The sequence below is a fragment of the Schistocerca nitens genome, chromosome 5 (genome assembly GCF_023898315.1).
Source record: "Schistocerca nitens isolate TAMUIC-IGC-003100 chromosome 5, iqSchNite1.1, whole genome shotgun sequence".
In the NCBI taxonomy this organism is placed as follows: Eukaryota; Metazoa; Arthropoda; class Insecta; order Orthoptera; family Acrididae; genus Schistocerca; species Schistocerca nitens.
The window spans coordinates 381,474,966-381,497,816 of NC_064618.1; the positions used below are offsets into that span (position 1 = coordinate 381,474,966).

Genomic DNA, 22,851 nt, shown 5'->3' on the forward strand with positions numbered 1-22,851 from the left:
GGTATAGGACACCTTTAGGATGTTTTGGAAAGCCGAATTCGTGCCATTTCTCACCGACCGACATCGACGCCTCTTCTCACTGCAGCATTCCAAGAAACCTTCCAGCACCTGATTGAACGTATGCCTGAAGCTGTCATCAAGGCTAAGGGTGGGCCAACACCAAATTGAATTCCATCATTGCCGATGGAGGGCGCCACGAAGTTGTAAGTTTCCAGCAGGGTGTCCGAATACTTTTGATCATTAGTGTCAATTTATAAAGTGCTCAATAAAGGTGCGTGGGTGGCACCGAATGTGTTGCCGTCCTGGGCTCTCTCAGACGCTTTTTTATTTACACATTGAAAAAGCATAAGTACCTTTTCTGCTTAGGATCAAGTTCAGATTTCGTCGAATGGTTCTGAACGGTTTCTAGAGGTTCCAACCTGTACAGGAGAGCAAAAATTGCGATTGCGCTGGAGTCCAAAGGGATGCCATCATGTTCAATGTTTATGCTGCTCCACAATGTCCTTAGAGGTTCCAACCTGTACAGGAGAGCAAAAATTGCGATTGCGCTGGAGTCCAAAGGGATGCCATCATGTTCAATGTTTATGCTGCTCCACAATGTCCTTAGAGAAGGGTTGAACCTTCCGAGTGTGTCAAGGATGTCAATATTTGTCAAGAACATCTTCTTGTTGCTCATCGCACTGCGAGCTGTCGTTTTCGTCTGCGAAAAGTGTGCTTTCATTGACGCCCTTGCGATGCCACTATCCGAATGTACTGTAATATTTTTAGACCATGCGATGGCGTACAAGAAATCGAATGTTAAATGAATTCTGATTTTCAATAACAAAAATAACCTCTTTGAAGTGACTGAACGGAATGTACTAACTGGTGTACGTTAATCACGCCTAGCAGGCGAACAACATTTACGTAAAACAATATACACACACATATGATTACACTTGAACTTGCTGAAAGTTAGATTGATCTACACCAACTGTCAGTAATGATTTTAATGTTACTGAATTTGCATTGTACTAAAGGTACAATGAGTACTGTGGTGGCAATAACTTCTTTAATTGAATTATCAATGAACACTATAGAACTGATGGTTACTAGAGATGTTAAAAACATTACTTTAAAATCATTTTGTTCTAATGAAACTGAATGAGTTTTTACATTGATATTGTACTGAAAAGCCACCACATCGAGTTGAACTGTAATTAATGTGACACAGGACCTGGCGTCTTCTGTCAGTTGCATAATCCGGCGTTTGTTGGAAATTTTCGGCGTTAACTCCGATTATATGCTTTTGTTGCATTAATACGCCGATATTCACGTAATATAGCCTTTTTACTGGTACTGCTGCACTCACACTGATGGATTTGGGATAATAATGAACATTTTCTGTAAATAATTGATGACACTCGTGGAATGCACTTTAAATCACAAACTTATTGTTTCACTGAGACATTACACTGTAGAGAACTTGACTTGATAAATACATAAACTGGTTCGCTATGGATAAAAGTACTTGTTATGGCGGCGGTATAAAATGCACTGTTCATAAAAACACTGTCGTACGATCACTACTAGTTCGTTGTTTGTGCTGGCGTGAGCTCATCAATGGATCTCATATGTTAGTATGATCACATTGCAACATTAGCTGCAGACACTGGTCACTTCATACCTTGCTGCTGGTCGCTGCAGTCCGCCGTAAATTACGCAGACTTCCACAAGGCGTGCCATGTGATTTTTGAGTGGGAACAGCAACTATATCGCTCACAAGCCGTCTCCGTCGAAATGTTGCGTCCTGCAAGCCTTATTGTCCATTTGACTTGCTGACACACGATAAATCCAGTTCGTGTTTGTTATAAGCACACTTTTAACTGTCTATAAGCAACATTACCGTACCATACGTAAACCGTCACTTTCGCGCCGCGTAATCTCTGTTCAGCATCTGAACGGTTCCAGAACACATCTGTCTCTACTGCCACATTCACGCGCCAACCTGCATTGTCCGCGTTCTCGGGGATTTCCCTCACATTTAAACATTAATTTACACTATGCCAAGTTCTCTATTTACAAATGGACATACCATAACATTACCACATTCAATTATAGTCATTTTATATATTAAATTAATATTTTTACTATACGTAATAATATTATCCTAGTTTAATGCTTCTTTATTTCATTGTCCGAGCGCAGCACTATTCAGACACTGTCTTACTCGTAGCGCTATTTCATTTGACTGCCGCCAGGCGGAAGCACCTGGGCTTTTGTTTGCGCAACTATCTAACAGATGGCATGAGCGTTCACTTATTCAACTGCTGCGCCTTGGCTATGCTTCGTTGTGGCATTACACCCTTTTGCCACCCGTTGAGTCTTTTTGTCCCGATTCTGAGCGGTGGTGTGTCTGATTTGTTTTTCTCGTTCCCTCATAAGAAAACCGCGTGATTTCAACTCTGGGTGCTGCGGTTCTGACCGCTAGCGCAGAGATGTCAAAAGAAGGGGAGAAATATGGGTAAAAGGTGTTGTAACGATTTTCATTGTGTGACACGTCCACAGTGGCATTTGGCAGAATGTGGTGAAATTTGGTGCCAATGTGTCATCGTTAACCCATCTTTGGGCTCTCGTGAACTTCTTAGCTGTGGCGTTTATCTTCGCCTGTGTCGACACCTTGCAGTTTGAAGCGTCGCAGGGCCCTGGGGTGTCTTCGCAGGGCGCCGTACTTCTTCAGGCACCTTTGAGCTAAATTCCAAACTTATGCGTCGTAATTTCGATAAAGTGTTACTTTAATTCTGTTTCTGTGTTTCCAAGATTGTGTCAACCAATTCAACTAAGTACCTGGGTGTTAAAATTATGAACAACTTCAGTTGGAAAGAGCTCATAGATAATATTGTGGGGAAGGCGAGCCAAAGGTTGCGTTTCATTGGCAGGACACTTAGAAGATGCAACAAGTCCACTAAAGAGACAGCTTACACTACACTCGTTCGTCCGCTGTTAGAATATTGCTGCGCGGTGTGGGATCCTTACCAGGTGGGATTGACGGAGGACATCGAAAGGGTGCAAAAAAGGGCAGCTCGTTTTGTATTATCATGTAATAGGGGAGAGAGTGTGGCAGATATGATACGCGAGTTGGAATGGAAGTCATTAAAGCAAAGACATTTTTCGTCGTGGCGAGATCTATTTACGAAATTTCAGTCACCAACTTTCTCTTCCGAATGCGAAAATATTTTGTTGAGCCCAACCTACATAGGTAGGAATGATCATCAAATTAAAATAAGAGAAATCAGAGCTTGAACAGAAAGGTTTAGGTGTTCGTTTTTCCCGCGCGCTGTTCGGGAGTGGAATGGTAGAGAGATAATATGATTGTGGTTCGATGAACCCTCTGCCAAGCACTCAAATGTGAATTGCAGAGTAATCATGTAGATGTGGATGTAGATGTTATGTTACTCCCTGAGTGCGTAACTAAAACCCGTTCACTTTCTCTTGCTTGTTAAAGATAGGGGAGCATGCGGTGCGAGACCTGCATAAACCAGTACAGCTGAGTTCTGTGTTGTCGGCGGTATTGTCGGAGCTTCTGCTGTACGAGGTGGAAGGCCATAAGCTAACGAATTACTTACATATAAATTCCTTATTTGCTATACAAAACAAGTTTATAAATCGCCAGTACCTGTGTAGTGTGCTCGTACTACTTAAAGAAAGAACAGCTATGATCAGATATCGAGAAGACATGCTTTCCAACATGCCACGACCACGATTTACGCCTCAAAACAAAGAGTTTTGAAAGCTGTTTCATTTATTGTAGCGAAAAGTATCAGTTAAATTCTCAATATAGTTGGTGACACACAAACAGCGTGAAAACAAAGGAACTGCACGAACAGTTTGTACCATGCAGTGTAAATTGCTTCAGCTTGAAAATAATATTTGATCATTTTTTTCCATATGATCTTAATATTAACATATACTGATTATGGCTTCCACACCGAGAAAGAAAAGGGAATGAGAGAAAACGTGTAATAAGTTACAGACAAAGCAGGAAAAATTTATTAAAGGAATGTGGTAAGAAGAAGAGTAATGGAAGATCCTAAGAAAGGGGAGTGACGGGGGAAGGACGCCATGTATCCTTCGACTTGCAAACGGCTCTTAATCAGAACGTATGGATCCAGAAGACTATTGCATGTTTCGGGCAGTGCATGTTTTACTTATTCGTTATTTATTTCAAAGTGTTTTTCTCAGCCATACAGCTACAGGTATTCAAGCCTGCTGTGTATGTGCTGTTAGGCTATCGTACTGTATGCTGATATTTATTTTCATTTCTCTATTACAAAGTTTTTCACTTCTGTAGGCGCTTTAAAGCTGAAGCAGGTACTTTTAAAGTGTTACGTAGGTGCATGGCAGAAGCTGGGCTGGCAGCACTGCCATTAGTAAGTTTTGCTATTTTGAGAGACGGATCCAAGGCGGCCAACTACAGCTCCTCATTTGTCATACTTCACAATGTCGTAGGTTACTAGCACTAAGGTGCTACATTTAATGACTGATTTTTATTCCCAACTTATTCTCACATTTCTTTATTTATGCAAAACTTTCATTGTTTAGTTCGTCCTTTTGGAAGGATATTACAATTTAAGATTTTACCCCTCCCCCTCCCACCTAAAAAAACTGCCACCCTGGTTGGTGGCATTATTCGCGTCCTTTCCCCTCCCCCACCCCCCACCCCGCCGCCACCTGCCCCTGCCATCCTAACTACCTTCACTAGAGCTGGTCCTGTCCTGCACAAACTTCACGAAGATAAACCATCATGTCTGTGACATGCTTTCTTGCTACTCAGTCTCTATCGTACATTTCTCTTTCGAAGCGATCCCATATGAGGCATATTACAGTGTATAATTTGTTAGCTATAAGAATTGTGCTAAATGGAATCTGAAATTGGATTGCTTGCCTGAAATTTAATGAATTTAATTTCCATCTGTGTTATGACAACATTTTCATTCAATTTTGAGAACATATAAATTACCCAGTTAATATATTTTGTATGTTTTCGTGGGGGTAATTTGTCATTTAGGCAGAAAGTGTTGATTGGAAATCTGAGATTGTCAACGAAGATCTTCCAGGCATGTGTTTCAACAAATAAGAATAACAATCACGGCAGTTTCTGACATTTGTTATTAACAATTAGTAGCGTATTTAGAGTAATAGGAGTAATCATCAAGATAAAATTGGAAGGAAGAATGATCCATACTTTCCTCTAAAGAATGTAAATTTTGCACTCACTGGAGTAAAACAAGCAGCTACAAAACTCTTTTATAATTTGACCATGAAAATAAAATGTGCACTAGTATCTTCACAACTCATTCCACATCATACAGGTAGCTAATCACGAACGTGGTCAGCATGAATCCAAATAAATACCAATTCTTAATTGTTTTTGCCATATTCTGTTCAAATGATAATTCCACATCGTAGTGTTTACATAGAGACCCATGACTGTTTATCATGAATATGATCTCTGGAACATCTAACATTACTATCTCCACAATGTAATTTTCAATGTGTAAAGTACTATACATTAACAGACGCTAAATACACCATCAATTATTCATGTAAAAGAGCAGACCGTCCAAAAAATTGTAGCTTTCAGCAGAGATTTTCAGTCTGAAATGCATTATTACAAGGTACACTTAATCATAATTTGTGCGGTTTGATTGCACTTGAAACGTATTTCACCAGCTTTTGTCTAACAGAAATGAAGGGCAGATCTTTTATGAAACCAGATATCTGTACTGACCTTTTCGACGACTGGCTGGATAATTTTCTTTTGTACTGAAACAGGAAAACAAAAAAGGCATTTATGTTGCCATAGTTTGGTTATTGTTGTAGGACCCATTCTATGACTGTTTCTTTGTAAGTGCTCAAATTAAATTGTCGATCTCCCATTAAGCGAAATAACTGCTGCATTGTTTCGCAGTAATGGGGGACGCTGTCTCAGTCGCTGCTCATAATCGTTCTGTGCACTGCTAAGAATTCTCTTTAGGATGAATGCAGAAACGAAGTTTTGTGAACAAATACGGTTTTTCCTCACCCTATGCAACATTGTTGGTACTGCTCCTTTTTCCTTTAAGGCGAAGAGTGGAAAAATTTTTGTATCGACAACACTTCGATTGTACTGTGCGTTTGTGTTTTTATTGTTCCTAGTGTCTGCATTTTATGGATTAAGTGTACGACTGCGGGACATCTACAGCACTAATCTACAGGACAATTTCATCAAGGATTTATATGTCTGTAAACTGGTATTTGGAGTGAGTGCATCCATTACCTCAATTCTAAGAAGCACAATTTTAAGACAGAGACACGTTAATAGCATGTATGCAAAAATAACTGCTGTAGATGCATTCTTGTTTAAAGACCTCGAGAGGGAATATGTTACCACAGCCTCCGTCGTGCGTCGATTGATGTATGGGGTTATCATTTATACAGCTTCATTAATCATAGCAACTTTGTGGATTGCATTACCACAGGGTCGGTTTCTTTCGTCGACACATGTGTATTTCGGCCATGTTGTAAGGAATATGGTTACCTTGCAGTTTTGTGCACTTAACGTGATACTGTTCAGAAGATTTCAAAAACTGAATAAATATCTTCTCCGAAGTCTAAACTTTTCTACAGAAGATGAGCTTGACAATATGATATCGTCCTCTGCTAGGATTTATCCAAGGAAAGATATTCCACAGAAATGTCACGAGGTATATGTGACAGATCCGCATTCAATAGCCTCCAGAAAGAGATTACACAACTGGAATAAGCGAAATATGATGTTAAAGGTACAGCACGAGCTGGGATGTGATGACGGTATTCCGCTGGCTGAGTTGAAGAAAGTGCATGACCTCCTTTCCGATTTGGCTAAAACTGTCAACGCTGCATACAGTGTACAAAACCTTGTAGAAGTAACAAGTTCTTTTGTGAACATCGTAATCAATGTTTACTTGGTAGTGGCACATTTTCTACGTGTGGGAGTAATCTGGTCTGGTGAATCATCAGGAGCGATCCTAGTGCGGTATTTACCGTGGGCGCTGATGTCGGCGTGGCGGCTGGTCGGCATCGTGTACAGCAGCGAAGTGGTGGTCCAGGGGGCTAACCACACGGAACAGCTGGCCGGTAAGCTGTCGCTGCTGTCGCCACTGGTTGGCCGCGTCCACCACACAGCTCTGGAGAAGTTCGCCCAACAGCTGAGATGCAGTCGACTCAGATACCATGCTGCAGGATTCTTCCTCATGGACAGGTCACTACTGACAGGTTGTGTATCAGCCATCACGACCTACATCGTTATCCTCGTGCAGTTTGCTGACGTCAATCCTAGTAGCAAGTAATGTATATTAGGTTCAATTCCTTAGCTCCACAACATGATCGACTTTATCAATTAGTACTGTGTGATGCTTTATTTCTTGTAGTAGTGTGTTTTTGTTAAACATTTTTAGACGCATATTTGTTTATTTTGGACTGTTTCCTCAATAAGAACTAATGAACTCACTGTCTTATGGCCAAAGGCAAAAATAATAATTACTTCTTCTTCAGCATGAACGAGAGAAGAACAGTATTTCATTCTCTAAATAAGTGTGTATCAGGTACTGGGCTGCACTCATCATCACAGTGATTAAGTATTCGTGAATGATTGCAAGTGGCTGTATGCCTGTTCTTGAAGACGTTGAAATATTGAGGGAATTAATGCGTTTAATCATCTTCTTAACTACTTTCGTCACGACAGGATTTGCTAATCGGCACTTTTAACGAAAATTATCACTTCAAAACGAAATAATGAATTGTATCTAACACACTACCATGATGGATTTTTGTTATGAATGCACCACGTTGTACAGCTACGAGTGATGTCGTAGAGATGGTTTCTCGTGTAGCCCAAGATTTGCGCCGATTCTGTGGAAATGGATTTAGTTGAGAATGCCCAACGCTGTAAAGTCAATTATTGTTGACTAAATTTATTAATTGTAAGATAATGGTATTGGAGTCCAGCCTTTTAAGGAAAAATGTTTCAGGCATGTCATCTGCAGAAATGCAAATAAAGTACTACATTACTTTCGATTTGTTCGAATAAAATATGCTTTTCGGAACACAGTTGATTTCAGTGAGCCTTCCCGATCCCAATGAAACTATGTGATTCGATAGACCTCTTCAGGTCTCAAACATCTACGGTGTATGTCTGTAGATTGAAGCGACGAATGAAAACTGTACTAAGGTCGGGATTCAAACCTACCCACTGTGGGGCGGCATGTTGATCTCAGGTTCGCCGTCTTTTTACGAGGGCCTGGCAACTATTTTTGTAGTCAGCCAGAAAGCGATGGAGAACATACTGTCCATACTTTCCAATCTGCGCGTCCACATTATTGACCAGCCCACTGAAAGAAATGTTTCTATTCTCTATTTGCTTAACGGGATCAGGTCTGAAGATTTGGAATTCTAATTGATACATATATTTAGTAAAGTTCCTCACGCACAACATGAAGTATTTATTATGTTCATACTGACAGTAAATCTCTCTATTCTGAACAGCACAATAAGAAGTTCAGAGGCGACCTACATGGTAAGTTCCTACCAAATTGTCTTTCGCCCTAACTACTGATACTAAAAAAGAACAATACTCGAAATAATTGCTCGCCACAAAAGTGGAAAATAATTGTTACCACTTTCCGCGCAGATTTGTAAATGTCAAGGACGGCACACTAACAGCTACTTTTGCGAAATCTGAGCGATCCAGGACGGTCTACAGTCCTCGAGAGTTCACTATCAATTATTACGGAAAATACGTGTTTTGTCACAGTCTGTCTCTGACGTCATCCGAGGCAGCGCGCTCTCCGGTATTAAAATCCATGGAGAAGAAATCAAAACTTTGAGGTTCGCCGATGACATTGTAATTCTGTCAGAGACAGCAAAGGACTTGGAACAGCAGTTGAACGGAATGGACAGTGTCATGAAAGGAGGGTATAAGATGAACATCAACAAAAGCAAAACGAGGATAATGGAATGTAGTCGAATTAAGTTGGGTGATGCTGAGGGAATTAGATTAGGAAATGAGACACTTAAAGTAGTAAAGGAGTTTTGCTATTTGGGGAGACAAATAACTGATGATGGTCGAAGTAAAGAGGATATCAAATGTAGACTGGAAATGGCAAGGAAAGCGTTTCTGAAGAAGAGAATTTTGTTAACATCGAGTATTGATTTAAGTGTCAGGAAGTCGTTTCTGAAAGTATTTGTATGGAGTGTAGCCATGTATGGAAGTGAAACGTGGACGATAATTTGTTTGGACAAGAAGAGAATAGAAGCTTTCGAAATGTGGTGCTACAGAAGAATGCTGAAGATTAGATGGGTAGATCATATAACTAATGTAGAGGTATTGAATAGGATTGGGGAGAAGAGGAGTTTGTGGCACAACTTGACTAGAAGAAGAGATCAGTTGGTAGGACATGTTCTGAGGCATCAAGGGATCACCAATTTAGTATTGGAGGGCAGCGTGGAGGGTAAAAATCGTAGAGGGAAACCAAGAGATCAATACACTAAACAGATTCAGAAGGATGTAGGTTGCAGTAGGTACTGGGAGATGAAGAAGCTTGCACAGGGTAGAGTAGCATGGAGAGCTGCATCAAACCAGTCTCAGGACTGAAGACCACAACAACAACAACAACAAGTCCTTTATTACAGCCACTAATGAATCATATTTCTAGAACACTCATATCTCGAAACGACTCACCTTTCTCGAGCCGATCTGCTACAGTATAATTCCAACCTCGTTTTAGTTAGCCCCCATACATGTGCTGTCATTTCTCCAGCTTCACGAATCTGTTCGTTCCAATTTAAATCACAACTGAGTAGGAGTCAGGGGAAAAAATATTTACCACCTTCTGCAACCCATGTAGAAACAAGGTGAGCTGCGTTACTGTGACAGGACTGTGTTGTGACCACTCGATGGAAACCGGAACTGCTCGAAGGACAATGATTTTTCCTACCGTACTGCGGTGCGCCCCCAAACTACATACAAGTACTACAGATCCGCGTCTAGCCACATCTATCTTCGTTATTCTATACCATCCAACAGAGAAATATTACCAACTATAAAAGCTCCACTAACTTCATCCGATAGACAATTCGATTAGATTTTCATCGCCTCTCTTTCCTAACATATATCAAAAACAAAATACCACATGCGTGCAGGCAACGAGCACATGTGACGATCCTATTAAATATACACATTTTGATCAGCTGCACACCTCAGTTTAAAGCTTCATCACCTGTACTGTAGGACAATGATATTATCCAGAGGACTGCACTGTAAGTTGCAAGAGCCGCGCCCTGTGACCCTGTCTCGTTGTTTGAAACATTAATTTTTCTGCTCCAACACTCTTAGTACACTGTCAATCATTTTATTTATTTTTCCCCTCCACGACTTCAAGCTCTGTGTCAGGTTGTAAACGACATTAACACGGCCTCTCACAGAAAAACTAGACCTCTCATGGTGACACAACTGACGCGAGTACCACTACCCATGATCGCAGGAGAGTGCCACGCCTTCCTGCCAAACCCCCCTTTGCGGAAAGTTTGAATTTTGGAGGTGAGATAGGTCAATTTGGATACCTCTAGACTTCGCACGGTGTAAATAAATTTGTTACTGCTCTTACTATAACACACACTCGATGATTTTAAATATAATTTACTTACAAGATAACGAAATTGTAATAGTTTTGCCGCGTTCATGTGGGTTTTCAAATTACATTCCTAATATGATTTCTATGCGTTCCGTTTCGACTGATTCTTCATAATGCAGTTATATATGCAATCATTGTTTCGGTGCTAGCGTCCCCCAGAAGGTGTCGCCCCTCAACAAAACTGTTTCCCCAGTCAATCATTATGTGGTAACCAGCAACATGACACCACCGATCTACTGAAATAATAAGCATTGCAATTGATTATTGAACAATTTTAGCAATTCAAAAGTAATTTCAACTCCAACCAATGATGTGAGAGCATGTTTCCCAATATCAGCATCACAACTAAACCACCCCTTCTACACTTTGCGAATCTAGATAGATGACTGTGCAGTACGTCCATTCATTGTTAATCCTTGAACACATACATCATCAAAATATATTAGACAGTGCTCTACATATTTCTAATACCTACAGCATATTGCTTAATTTACGATTTATGTCTATGCTCATGGGGGTCTCAGAGCATCTGCACAGTCTTATGTTAAAATTAGAGACTGAAAGACCTCCATCACACTGTCATCGACCAACCCGCCCTGCGACACTGGTATCTATTTAATCTGCAACCGACCAGAAGCAATCAGCTATATTTCACGTCTCATCAATGGATAGAGCTCTCTGAGTCCTAGCCCATCCAAGTGTACAAGATTTCTCGAGATATGTCCATGTCGAGGAGGTTAGCACTCCTTATCGATGTACAGTAACAGATTTGAAAGTGTGATCTAATAGCAGACCATGAAGAAGAAGAAGAAACTAGAAAAGAGTGATTTCTTATGTGCGATTGGGCTTCAGGTGGATGGAGTTAGAGGCATTTTCACGTAAATAAACCAAGCCAACAATTTTAAACTATTATTCCAGAGTCTAGGATCAGTAGCTGGAAGGTGTTGTTAAGAGAGACAAAATAAACAAACACACTCGTAAGGCTACAACGTTCCTCACTTAAAACGAGCTGTAATGTTAGATCACTCTCCAAACTATCACTCGTGTGGAATGTAGCCCTGTTAATATTCCAATGTAAGAAATATATTTCAAGTGCATGACATACATCCTTCTTCCCAGTTTCTCTAGGATATACTATGTTATCAAACCATAAAACGAGAAAACGATTTTCTTAAAACATTTGATCTGTGTGATACGAGAACAATATATATATATATATATATATATATATATATATATATATATATATATATATATATATGAGGTGCGGCTAGATAAAAACCGGACTGATGCTGGAAAAAACATTTATTTACAATTATTTACAATTTCATGTTATCTCCTTCAATGTACTCTCCTCCTCGGTCTCTACACCGCTCCATACGAATTTTCCACTGTTCATAGCAATGCTGCAGATCATTTTCAGTAAGTCCATACATTACTTCCGTCGCTTTTTCTTTTACTGCTTCAACAGTCTCAAATCTAGTTCCTTTCAAAGCTGACTTGACTTTAGGGAAAAGAAAAAAGTCACAGGGGGCCAAATCAGGTGAGTAGGGTGGATGATCTAAGATGGGAATGTTGTGTTTTGCCAAAAACGTCTTCACTGACAACGCACTGTGAGCTGGGGCATTGTCTTGGTGAAGGATCCATGACTTTTTTCTCCACAAATCGTTCCGTTTTCTCCGTACTCGCTCACGTAGGGTAGCCAGGACACTAATGTAGTAATGCTGATTCACTGTTTGTCCCTCCGGTACCCAATCAATGTGCACAATCCCTTTGATGTCAGTTTTTGCTGACAATGGTCTGCCAGTGCGAGTGTCATCACTGGTGTCTTCGCGGCCATCTTTAAATCTTTTAAACCACTCAAACACTTGTGTTCGCGATAAACAATCATCGCCGTACACTTGTTGTAACATTACAAACGTTTCACTTGCAGATTTTCCTAGTTTGAAACAAAATTTGATGTTAACACGCTGTTCTTTCTGTACACTCAACATTTTCCGACGCACAGACAAAACGTCAACTACTTAAAACAGACGCCACGGGCAGACTGAGTGCAGGAGGCAGATGAAACTCGAGCAGCAGGCGGAGCGAGAGTCACGTGACAGGCCACGCGACTTTCAGCCTTATTGCATTCGTTTTATTGTTTCACCAGTACTAGTCCGGTTTTTTTCTAGCCACACCTCGACTGTTACTACTGAGTATAATTATTTAAATAAAGACTTAAGTGCAGTGCATGTAATACAGCTATCGATATTTCAGCCTCTTGTGGCGGTATACAACAATAATGCTGTAGGTAGATAATAAATTTAAACAATGTTTAAAGAAATTTATACAAATTTATAACAATTATATCTGAATTGAATGTAAGCTATTAGAGCAAAAAAATTCGAAACTAGAGGCGGATGGCGAACAAACTTGATGGCGGTAGTTTGTAATTGTTTAAATAAAGATTTATGATCAGTGCATGTAATAAATATATTTAAAGACTGAGAAACTGATATCTCAACTTCTTGTGGTGCTAACGCAACACTAATGCTGTAGGCAGATAACAAATTTAAATACATTTAAATAAATTTAAACACATATATAGATGTTTAAAGAAATTTAAACAAATTTATTAAAATTATAATCAAATTAAATGAGCAGTCTCTAGTGGGGGCGACACCATACCAACTCCAGTCAACAAAATTTTCCAAGAGAATGGCTAACAAAATTGATGGTGGTACTGCTTGTAATTGTTTAAATAAAGACATACGTCCAGCTCCTAAAAAGAGGTGGCTTAGGTTAGCAGAGGTATACCAATTGACCTATCCCCCCAACAAAATTCAAACTTCCAGCCAGTTCATAGGACTATGTGACAGGTTCATGGATGTAGCTCAAGTGACCTATCTTCCCGCCGTCTTGAATGACGTCAAACACGTCATCAGCTCATGTCACGTGACGTCACGTAATTGCGTCATGGCCGCCATCTTGGATTTGGGGACGTGCCCTTGTTGCCCCACTACTGTTGGGAATTGCTCTAGTGTTGTGGCTACAGTTTTAGTATGTACTTTGTTGTTACGTAATTATGTCGTGTACTCACATCTGTTGGTCGCCCAGCAATTGTTTTTAAACACAGAAAATCATGCCTTTTACACCTTGGTCGTAATCCAAAACATGACGCTATCCCGCTGCTCGCCTGCCTCAAGAATTTATCACATATTGTTGGAAAATTAATCAAAATTGTGGTGGGAGTTCTGACGACTTCTGTTCCTTACGTATTTCTCGATGTTTGTGTGTGTGTGTGTGTGTGTGTGTGTGTGTGTGTGTGTGTGTGTATTTTTATTCCTATTCTGTGTCCCGTGTCAGTTCTCTTAGAACCGTAAAGAGAGTGTTGTTGCAAAGTGTGGTGTTTTCATTCATTAGGGTTTCCCCTTCCACTAATGCCTTTAGTATGTAATAATTTTCTGTACCGTTAGTCTCCGGTGTAAACTGTTGCTGTGTTTCAGCGCTGAAGCGTGTGTAGATCAGTTTCGACATCAGTACAGTGGTGGTTTTATGCATTACGTGTTCTGCGAATGTGAATTTTGTGCTGTCACTCTGAAAGGTGGCTACACTGAGTCACAGCGCCAGAGATTGCGCCAAAGACTATTATTCCGCCGCCTCCACTGCCGCAGTAGTTGTTCAGAGAATGTCGAGGCAGTTGTAGTTCAGATGTTGTCGTGGGCAGTGCTTGTTGAGAGGATGTCGATAGCAGTACTAGTTGAGGGCATGTCGTGTGCAGTTGTTTTGTTGGACGAGACAGCAGATGCTGTTCGATTGGGGATGTTGTAATGATCTCAGTGTATTTTTCCTCAATATATATGAAGGTAACAAAAAAAATTTTATTTCAAATTTCCTAAATGACAATGCCTCTTGATCACAGGTTCAGTCAACAAAGCATCTGGCTTGTTTTCATGTATTAGACTGTAATTCTGGTTTCTATATGCAATTATAGTATTTCTGGTTTTTTAATTACTTCATTGTAAATGGTGTTTAAAATATCTTGACGTATTGAGGAAGAACCGTGCCATATAGTACGTTGAATCACACTTCCACACACAGGACAGTTACACTTGTGCTTCGTTGTTTCGTAGCTTTTATAGTTGCTGGGGGCTTAATTATCAATTGTGTTAACGCAAATTTCCTTTCATTCCTTGTTATTCTATGCAGTCAGATTGCGTACTAATTCTACTCAGGACCAACCGGTTACGAGACTTCGTACCCAGATATACAGCTACTAAAAAATATTTTCATTAAATTTAATTAAGCCCCCATGCATGTGGCGACCGCTGCTTCGGATCGTCCCTTGGAATTCTTTTGATGGTAAAAATAGCAGACAGTAGAAATGTTGTAGTAATTTGTAGTTTAGTAATTGTAGTCTATATTGCATGTATAGATTTTGTAATTGAACATTTGTAGTTCTCTTGTCATTCTTCCGATGGTATTTTTGGGGAATTTAACTTTTGATGAGTCGTATATGGGTTTGACAATTTTGTGATATTCTGAAGGTTTTAATTGTTCGTTAGGAGTGTTTGTCGGGAAGCATTTCGTGTGAATGGTATTGTTGGTGATAAAGTGTTATATTGTGTGTAATTTTACAATAGTGACGAGTTTTGTATGTTTTGTAAATGATTACGCGATCGATGAAAAAGGCAAAAATGATGGATAGAATGAGGAAATAGTTAACATGGCGAACTCGCCAATACAGGAGAACAGTATGATGAATAATGAAGTGGAAAATAATTTAATAAGTAGGGAAAATAGTCCAGAACCAGTTCAAAATTTTTCACAATCAAAAAATTTTCAGAATACGAAATTAACGACAGAAGATTCTGGAATAGTATCGAACACAGATAGCTTTACAGCTATGACGAAGGAAGTTAGTTTTACGGGGAATGTTAGGGGCGAAAAGAATTTTGAACCAGTTAATATAGAGCAGTTGATGGGTGCTATATTAAATTTGGGATCACAGATGGGAACTTTGGCAACACGGTTAGACTCACAAATAGGAACAATTAAAACTGAGATGGGAAAAATGGAAACACGGTTAGACTCACTGGGATCACAGTTACGATCTGAATTAAAAACAGTGGCAACACGGTTAGAAACTGCTATGGGAACAATGAAAACATGGTTAGACTCACGAATAGGGACATGTTTTAAAAACATGAAAGATGAATTAAAGAAAGAAATTAGAGAAGAAATACAACCGATTTTGAATGCTCACAATAATAGATTAATTTCAATAGAAATCAGACAAAAGGAACAGGACAGAGAACAGGAAGATAGAGATCGCGTGATAGTACAAAAATTTTCAGAGTTAAATTTACAACGTGCACACGATAAGGAAGAAATATTTGCAAGAATCAAGGAATCCGTACCAAATGCCAGAATAAATAACCTAACACAACAATATGAACAGTTAACTACTAAATGTGCCAATACTGAAACCCAAGTCGCGACACTTACGGAAGACGTAAATAAACAGAAAGAACAAATAGGTGACTTATCGGAAAGAGTTGAGGAGATTTCAGAAAAACTGACAAATTTTAGTTTAAATGGAGACAGAGATTCAGATGATACAGCTCCATTGCCATTTGCAGAAACAGAAGAGTACCAGAATATAAATAAGCATGTAGAAAATCAGGGAAAATTTAATGAACGCGTTAATGGGAATTTCAGGCGTTACGAAAGCAAGTTAAACCAATTGAAAGTGAAATCGTAGGAAAAGACAGTAGAAGAAATTTGGAATCACAGATAGCAGCGGGTTTTGAAGAAAATAATTTATTTCATTTACGAGATGCAACAAGAGAGCGCCAGGCGCGCGAACTTGACAATAATCGACATTCGGATTGGGACAGACGCGGTAGGTCTTTGTCGCCACGTGGCGAAAACTGTGACTATAAACACTTTTTAACTGTTCGGAAATTTAAGATCTTTCGCAATTCTAAGAATGACATACATCCATGTTCATGGTTGGATCAATTTATGTACGCACTTCCACCAAATTGGCCACTAAGTCACAAACTCGAATTTATGTGCGGCTGTTTAAGTCCTCAGGGGATTCGCTAAACTAAGTGAATATGTGCCGTAGCGTGCACAGGTCCGCCGTAAATTACGCAGACTTCCACAAGGCGTGCCATGTGATTTTTGAGTGGGAACAGCAACTATATCGCTCACAAGCCGTCTCCGTCGAAATGTTGCGTCCTGCAAGCCTTATTGTCCATTTGACTTGCTGACACACGATAAATCCAGTTCGTGTTTGTTATAAGCACACTTTTAACTGTCTATAAGCAACATTACCGTACCATACGTAAACCGTCACTTTCGCGCCGCGTAATCTCTGTTCAGCATCTGAACGGTTCCAGAACACATCTGTCTCTACTGCCACATTCACGCGCCAACCTGCATTGTCCGCGTTCTCGGGGATTTCCCTCACATTTAAACATTAATTTACACTATGCCAAGTTCTCTATTTACAAATGGACATACCATAACATTACCACATTCAATTATAGTCATTTTATATATTAAATTAATATTTTTACTATACGTAATAATATTATCCTAGTTTAATGCTTCTTTATTTCATTGTCCGAGCGCAGCACTATTCAGACACTGTCTTACTCGTAGCGCTATTTCATTTGACTGCCGCCAGGCGGAAGCACCTGGGCTTTTGTTTGCGCAACTATCTAACAGATGGCATGAGCGTTCACTTATTCAACTGCTGCGCCTTGGCTATGCTTCGTTGTGGCATTACACCCTTTTGCCACCCGTTGAGTCTTTTTGTCCCGATTCTGAGCGGTGGTGTGTCTGATTTGTTTTTCTCGTTCCCTCATAAGAAAACCGCGTGATTTCAACTCTGGGTGCTGCGGTTCTGACCGCTAGCGCAGAGATGTCAAAAGAAGGGGAGAAATATGGGTAAAAGGTGTTGTAACGATTTTCATTGTGTGACACGTCCACAGTGGCATTTGGCAGAATGTGGTGAAATTTGGTGCCAATGTGTCATCGTTAACCCATCTTTGGGCTCTCGTGAACTTCTTAGCTGTGGCGTTTATCTTCGCCTGTGTCGACACCTTGCAGTTTGAAGCGTCGCAGGGCCCTGGGGTGTCTTCACAGGGCGCCGTACTTCTTCAGGCACCTTTGAGCTAAATTCCAAACTTATGCGTCGTAATTTCGATAAAGTGTTACTTTAATTCTGTTTCTGTGTTTCCAAGATTGTGTCAACCAATTCAACTAAGTACCTGGGTGTTAAAATTATGAACAACTTCAGTTGGAAAGAGCTCATAGATAATATTGTGGGGAAGGCGAGCCAAAGGTTGCGTTTCATTGGCAGGACACTTAGAAGATGCAACAAGTCCACTAAAGAGACAGCTTACACTACACTCGTTCGTCCGCTGTTAGAATATTGCTGCGCGGTGTGGGATCCTTACCAGGTGGGATTGACGGAGGACATCGAAAGGGTGCAAAAAAGGGCAGCTCGTTTTGTATTATCATGTAATAGGGGAGAGAGTGTGGCAGATATGATACGCGAGTTGGAATGGAAGTCATTAAAGCAAAGACATTTTTCGTCGTGGCGAGATCTATTTACGAAATTTCAGTCACCAACTTTCTCTTCCGAATGCGAAAATATTTTGTTGAGCCCAACCTACATAGGTAGGAATGATCATCAAATTAAAATAAGAGAAATCAGAGCTTGAACAGAAAGGTTTAGGTGTTCGTTTTTCCCGCGCGCTGTTCGGGAGTGGAATGGTAGAGAGATAATATGATTGTGGTTCGATGAACCCTCTGCCAAGCACTCAAATGTGAATTGCAGAGTAATCATGTAGATGTGGATGTAGATGTTATGTTACTCCCTGAGTGCGTAACTAAAACCCGTTCACTTTCTCTTGCTTGTTAAAGATAGGGGAGCATGCGGTGCGAGACCTGCATAAACCAGTACAGCTGAGTTCTGTGTTGTCGGCGGTATTGTCGGAGCTTCTGCTGTACGAGGTGGAAGGCCATAAGCTAACGAATTACTTACATATAAATTCCTTATTTGCTATACAAAACAAGTTTATAAATCGCCAGTACCTGTGTAGTGTGCTCGTACTACTTAAAGAAAGAACAGCTATGATCAGATATCGAGAAGACATGCTTTCCAACATGCCACGACCACGATTTACGCCTCAAAACAAAGAGTTTTGAAAGCTGTTTCATTTATTGTAGCGAAAAGTATCAGTTAAATTCTCAATATAGTTGGTGACACACAAACAGCGTGAAAACAAAGGAACTGCACGAACAGTTTGTACCATGCAGTGTAAATTGCTTCAGCTTGAAAATAATATTTGATCATTTTTTTCCATATGATCTTAATATTAACATATACTGATTATGGCTTCCACACCGAGAAAGAAAAGGGAATGAGAGAAAACGTGTAATAAGTTACAGACAAAGCAGGAAAAATTTATTAAAGGAATGTGGTAAGAAGAAGAGTAATGGAAGATCCTAAGAAAGGGGAGTGACGGGGGAAGGACGCCATGTATCCTTCGACTTGCAAACGGCTCTTAATCAGAACGTATGGATCCAGAAGACTATTGCATGTTTCGGGCAGTGCATGTTTTACTTATTCGTTATTTATTTCAAAGTGTTTTTCTCAGCCATACAGCTACAGGTATTCAAGCCTGCTGTGTATGTGCTGTTAGGCTATCGTACTGTATGCTGATATTTATTTTCATTTCTCTATTACAAAGTTTTTCACTTCTGTAGGCGCTTTAAAGCTGAAGCAGGTACTTTTAAAGTGTTACGTAGGTGCATGGCAGAAGCTGGGCTGGCAGCACTGCCATTAGTAAGTTTTGCTATTTTGAGAGACGGATCCAAGGCGGCCAACTACAGCTCCTCATTTGTCATACTTCACAATGTCGTAGGTTACTAGCACTAAGGTGCTACATTTAATGACTGATTTTTATTCCCAACTTATTCTCACATTTCTTTATTTATGCAAAACTTTCATTGTTTAGTTCGTCCTTTTGGAAGGATATTACAATTTAAGATTTTACCCCTCCCCCTCCCACCTAAAAAAACTGCCACCCTGGTTGGTGGCATTATTCGCGTCCTTTCCCCTCCCCCACCCCCCACCCCGCCGCCACCTGCCCCTGCCATCCTAACTACCTTCACTAGAGCTGGTCCTGTCCTGCACAAACTTCACGAAGATAAACCATCATGTCTGTGACATGCTTTCTTGCTACTCAGTCTCTATCGTACATTTCTCTTTCGAAGCGATCCCATATGAGGCATATTACAGTGTATAATTTGTTAGCTATAAGAATTGTGCTAAATGGAATCTGAAATTGGATTGCTTGCCTGAAATTCAATGAATTTAATTTCCATCTGTGTTATGACAACATTTTCATTCAATTTTGAGAACATATAAATTACCCAGTTAATATATTTTGTATGTTTTCGTGGGGGTAATTTGTCATTTAGGCAGAAAGTGTTGATTGGAAATCTGAGATTGTCAACGAAGATCTTCCAGGCATGTGTTTCAACAAATAAGAATAACAATCACGGCAGTTTCTGACATTTGTTATTAACAATTAGTAGCGTATTTAGAGTAATAGGAGTAATCATCAAGATAAAATTGGAAGGAAGAATGATCCATACTTTCCTCTAAAGAATGTAAATTTTGCACTCACTGGAGTAAAACAAGCAGCTACAAAACTCTTTTATAATTTGACCATGAAAATAAAATGTGCACTAGTATCTTCACAACTCATTCCACATCATACAGGTAGCTAATCACGAACGTGGTCAGCATGAATCCAAATAAATACCAATTCTTAATTGTTTTTGCCATATTCTGTTCAAATGATAATTCCACATCGTAGTGTTTACATAGAGACCCATGACTGTTTATCATGAATATGATCTCTGGAACATCTAACATTACTATCTCCACAATGTAATTTTCAATGTGTAAAGTACTATACATTAACAGACGCTAAATACACCATCAATTATTCATGTAAAAGAGCAGACCGTCCAAAAAATTGTAGCTTTCAGCAGAGATTTTCAGTCTGAAATGCATTATTACAAGGTACACTTAATCATAATTTGTGCGGTTTGATTGCACTTGAAACGTATTTCACCAGCTTTTGTCTAACAGAAATGAAGGGCAGATCTTTTATGAAACCAGATATCTGTACTGACCTTTTCGACGACTGGCTGGATAATTTTCTTTTGTACTGAAACAGGAAAACAAAAAAGGCATTTATGTTGCCATAGTTTGGTTATTGTTGTAGGACCCATTCTATGACTGTTTCTTTGTAAGTGCTCAAATTAAATTGTCGATCTCCCATTAAGCGAAATAACTGCTGCATTGTTTCGCAGTAATGGGGGACGCTGTCTCAGTCGCTGCTCATAATCGTTCTGTGCACTGCTAAGAATTCTCTTTAGGATGAATGCAGAAACGAAGTTTTGTGAACAAATACGGTTTTTCCTCACCCTATGCAACATTGTTGGTACTGCTCCTTTTTCCTTTAAGGCGAAGAGTGGAAAAATTTTTGTATCGACAACACTTCGATTGTACTGTGCGTTTGTGTTTTTATTGTTCCTAGTGTCTGCATTTTACGGATTAAGTGTACGACTGCGGGACATCTACAGCACTAATCTACAGGACAATTTCATCAAGGATTTATATGTCTGTAAACTGATATTTGGAGTGAGTGCATCCATTACCTCAATTCTAAGAAGCACAATTTTAAGACAGAGACACGTTAATAGCATGTATGCAAAAATAACTGCTGTAGATGCATTCTTGTTTAAAGACCTCGAGAGGGAATATGTTACCACAGCCTCCGTCGTGCGTCGATTGATGTATGGGGTTATCATTTATACAGCTTCATTAATCATAGCAACTTTGTGGATTGCATTACCACAGGGTCGGTTTCTTTCGTCGACACATGTGTATTTCGGCCATGTCGTAAGGAATATGGTTACCTTGCAGTTTTGTGCACTTAACGTGATACTGTTCAGAAGATTTCAAAAACTGAATAAATATCTTCTCCGAAGTCTAAACTTTTCTACAGAAGATGAGCTTGACAATATGATATCGTCCTCTGCTAGGATTTATCCAAGGAAAGATATTCCACAGAAATGTCACGAGGTATATGTGACAGATCCGCATTCAATAGCCTCCAGAAAGAGATTACACAACTGGAATAAGCGAAATATGATGTTAAAGGTACAGCACGAGCTGGGATGTGATGACGGTATTCCGCTGGCTGAGTTGAAGAAAGTGCATGACCTCCTTTCCGATTTGGCTAAAACTGTCAACGCTGCATACAGTGTACAAAACCTTGTAGAAGTAACAAGTTCTTTTGTGAACATCGTAATCAATGTTTACTTGGTAGTGGCACATTTTCTACGTGTGGGAGTAATCTGGTCTGGTGAATCATCAGGAGCGATCCTAGTGCGGTATTTACCGTGGGCGCTGATGTCGGCGTGGCGGCTGGTCGGCATCGTGTACAGCAGCGAAGTGGTGGTCCAGGGGGCTAACCACACGGAACAGCTGGCCGGTAAGCTGTCGCTGCTGTCGCCACTGGTTGGCCGCGTCGACCACACAGCTCTGGAGAAGTTCGCCCAACAGCTGAGATGCAGTCGACTCAGATACCATGCTGCAGGATTCTTCCTCATGGACAGGTCACTACTGACAGGTTGTGTATCAGCCATCACGACCTACATCGTTATCCTCGTGCAGTTTGCTGACGTCAATCCTAGTAGCAAGTAATGTATATTAGGTTCAATTCCTTAGCTCCACAACATGATCGACTTTATCAATTAGTACTGTGTGATGCTTTATTTCTTGTAGTAGTGTGTTTTTGTTAAACATTTTTAGACGCATATTTGTTTATTTTGGACTGTTTCCTCAATAAGAACTAATGAACTCACTGTCTTATGGCCAAAGGCAAAAATAATAATTACTTCTTCTTCAGCATGAACGAGAGAAGAATAGTATTTCATTCTCTAAATAAGTGTGTATCAGGTACTGGGCTGCACTCATCATCACAGTGATTAAGTATTCGTGAATGATTGCAAGTGGCTGTATGCCTGTTCTTGAAGACGTTGAAATATTGAGGGAATTAATGCGTTTAATCATCTT

The 22,851-nt window shown here is 40.0% G+C and overlaps 2 protein-coding genes across 2 annotated transcripts; both read left to right on the forward strand.

Annotated features, from left to right (window-relative positions):
* Positions 1–6,344: 6,344 nt before the first annotated feature.
* Positions 6,345–7,349, forward strand: LOC126260483 (putative gustatory receptor 28b). The gene has a single exon (XM_049957810.1). The coding sequence runs from the start codon at positions 6,345–6,347 to the stop codon at positions 7,347–7,349; it is 1,005 nt and encodes a 334-aa protein (XP_049813767.1).
* Positions 7,350–21,921: 14,572 nt separating this feature from the next.
* Positions 21,922–22,479, forward strand: LOC126260484 (putative gustatory receptor 28b). The gene has a single exon (XM_049957811.1). The coding sequence runs from the start codon at positions 21,922–21,924 to the stop codon at positions 22,477–22,479; it is 558 nt and encodes a 185-aa protein (XP_049813768.1).
* The last annotated feature ends 372 nt before the right edge of the window (positions 22,480–22,851 follow it).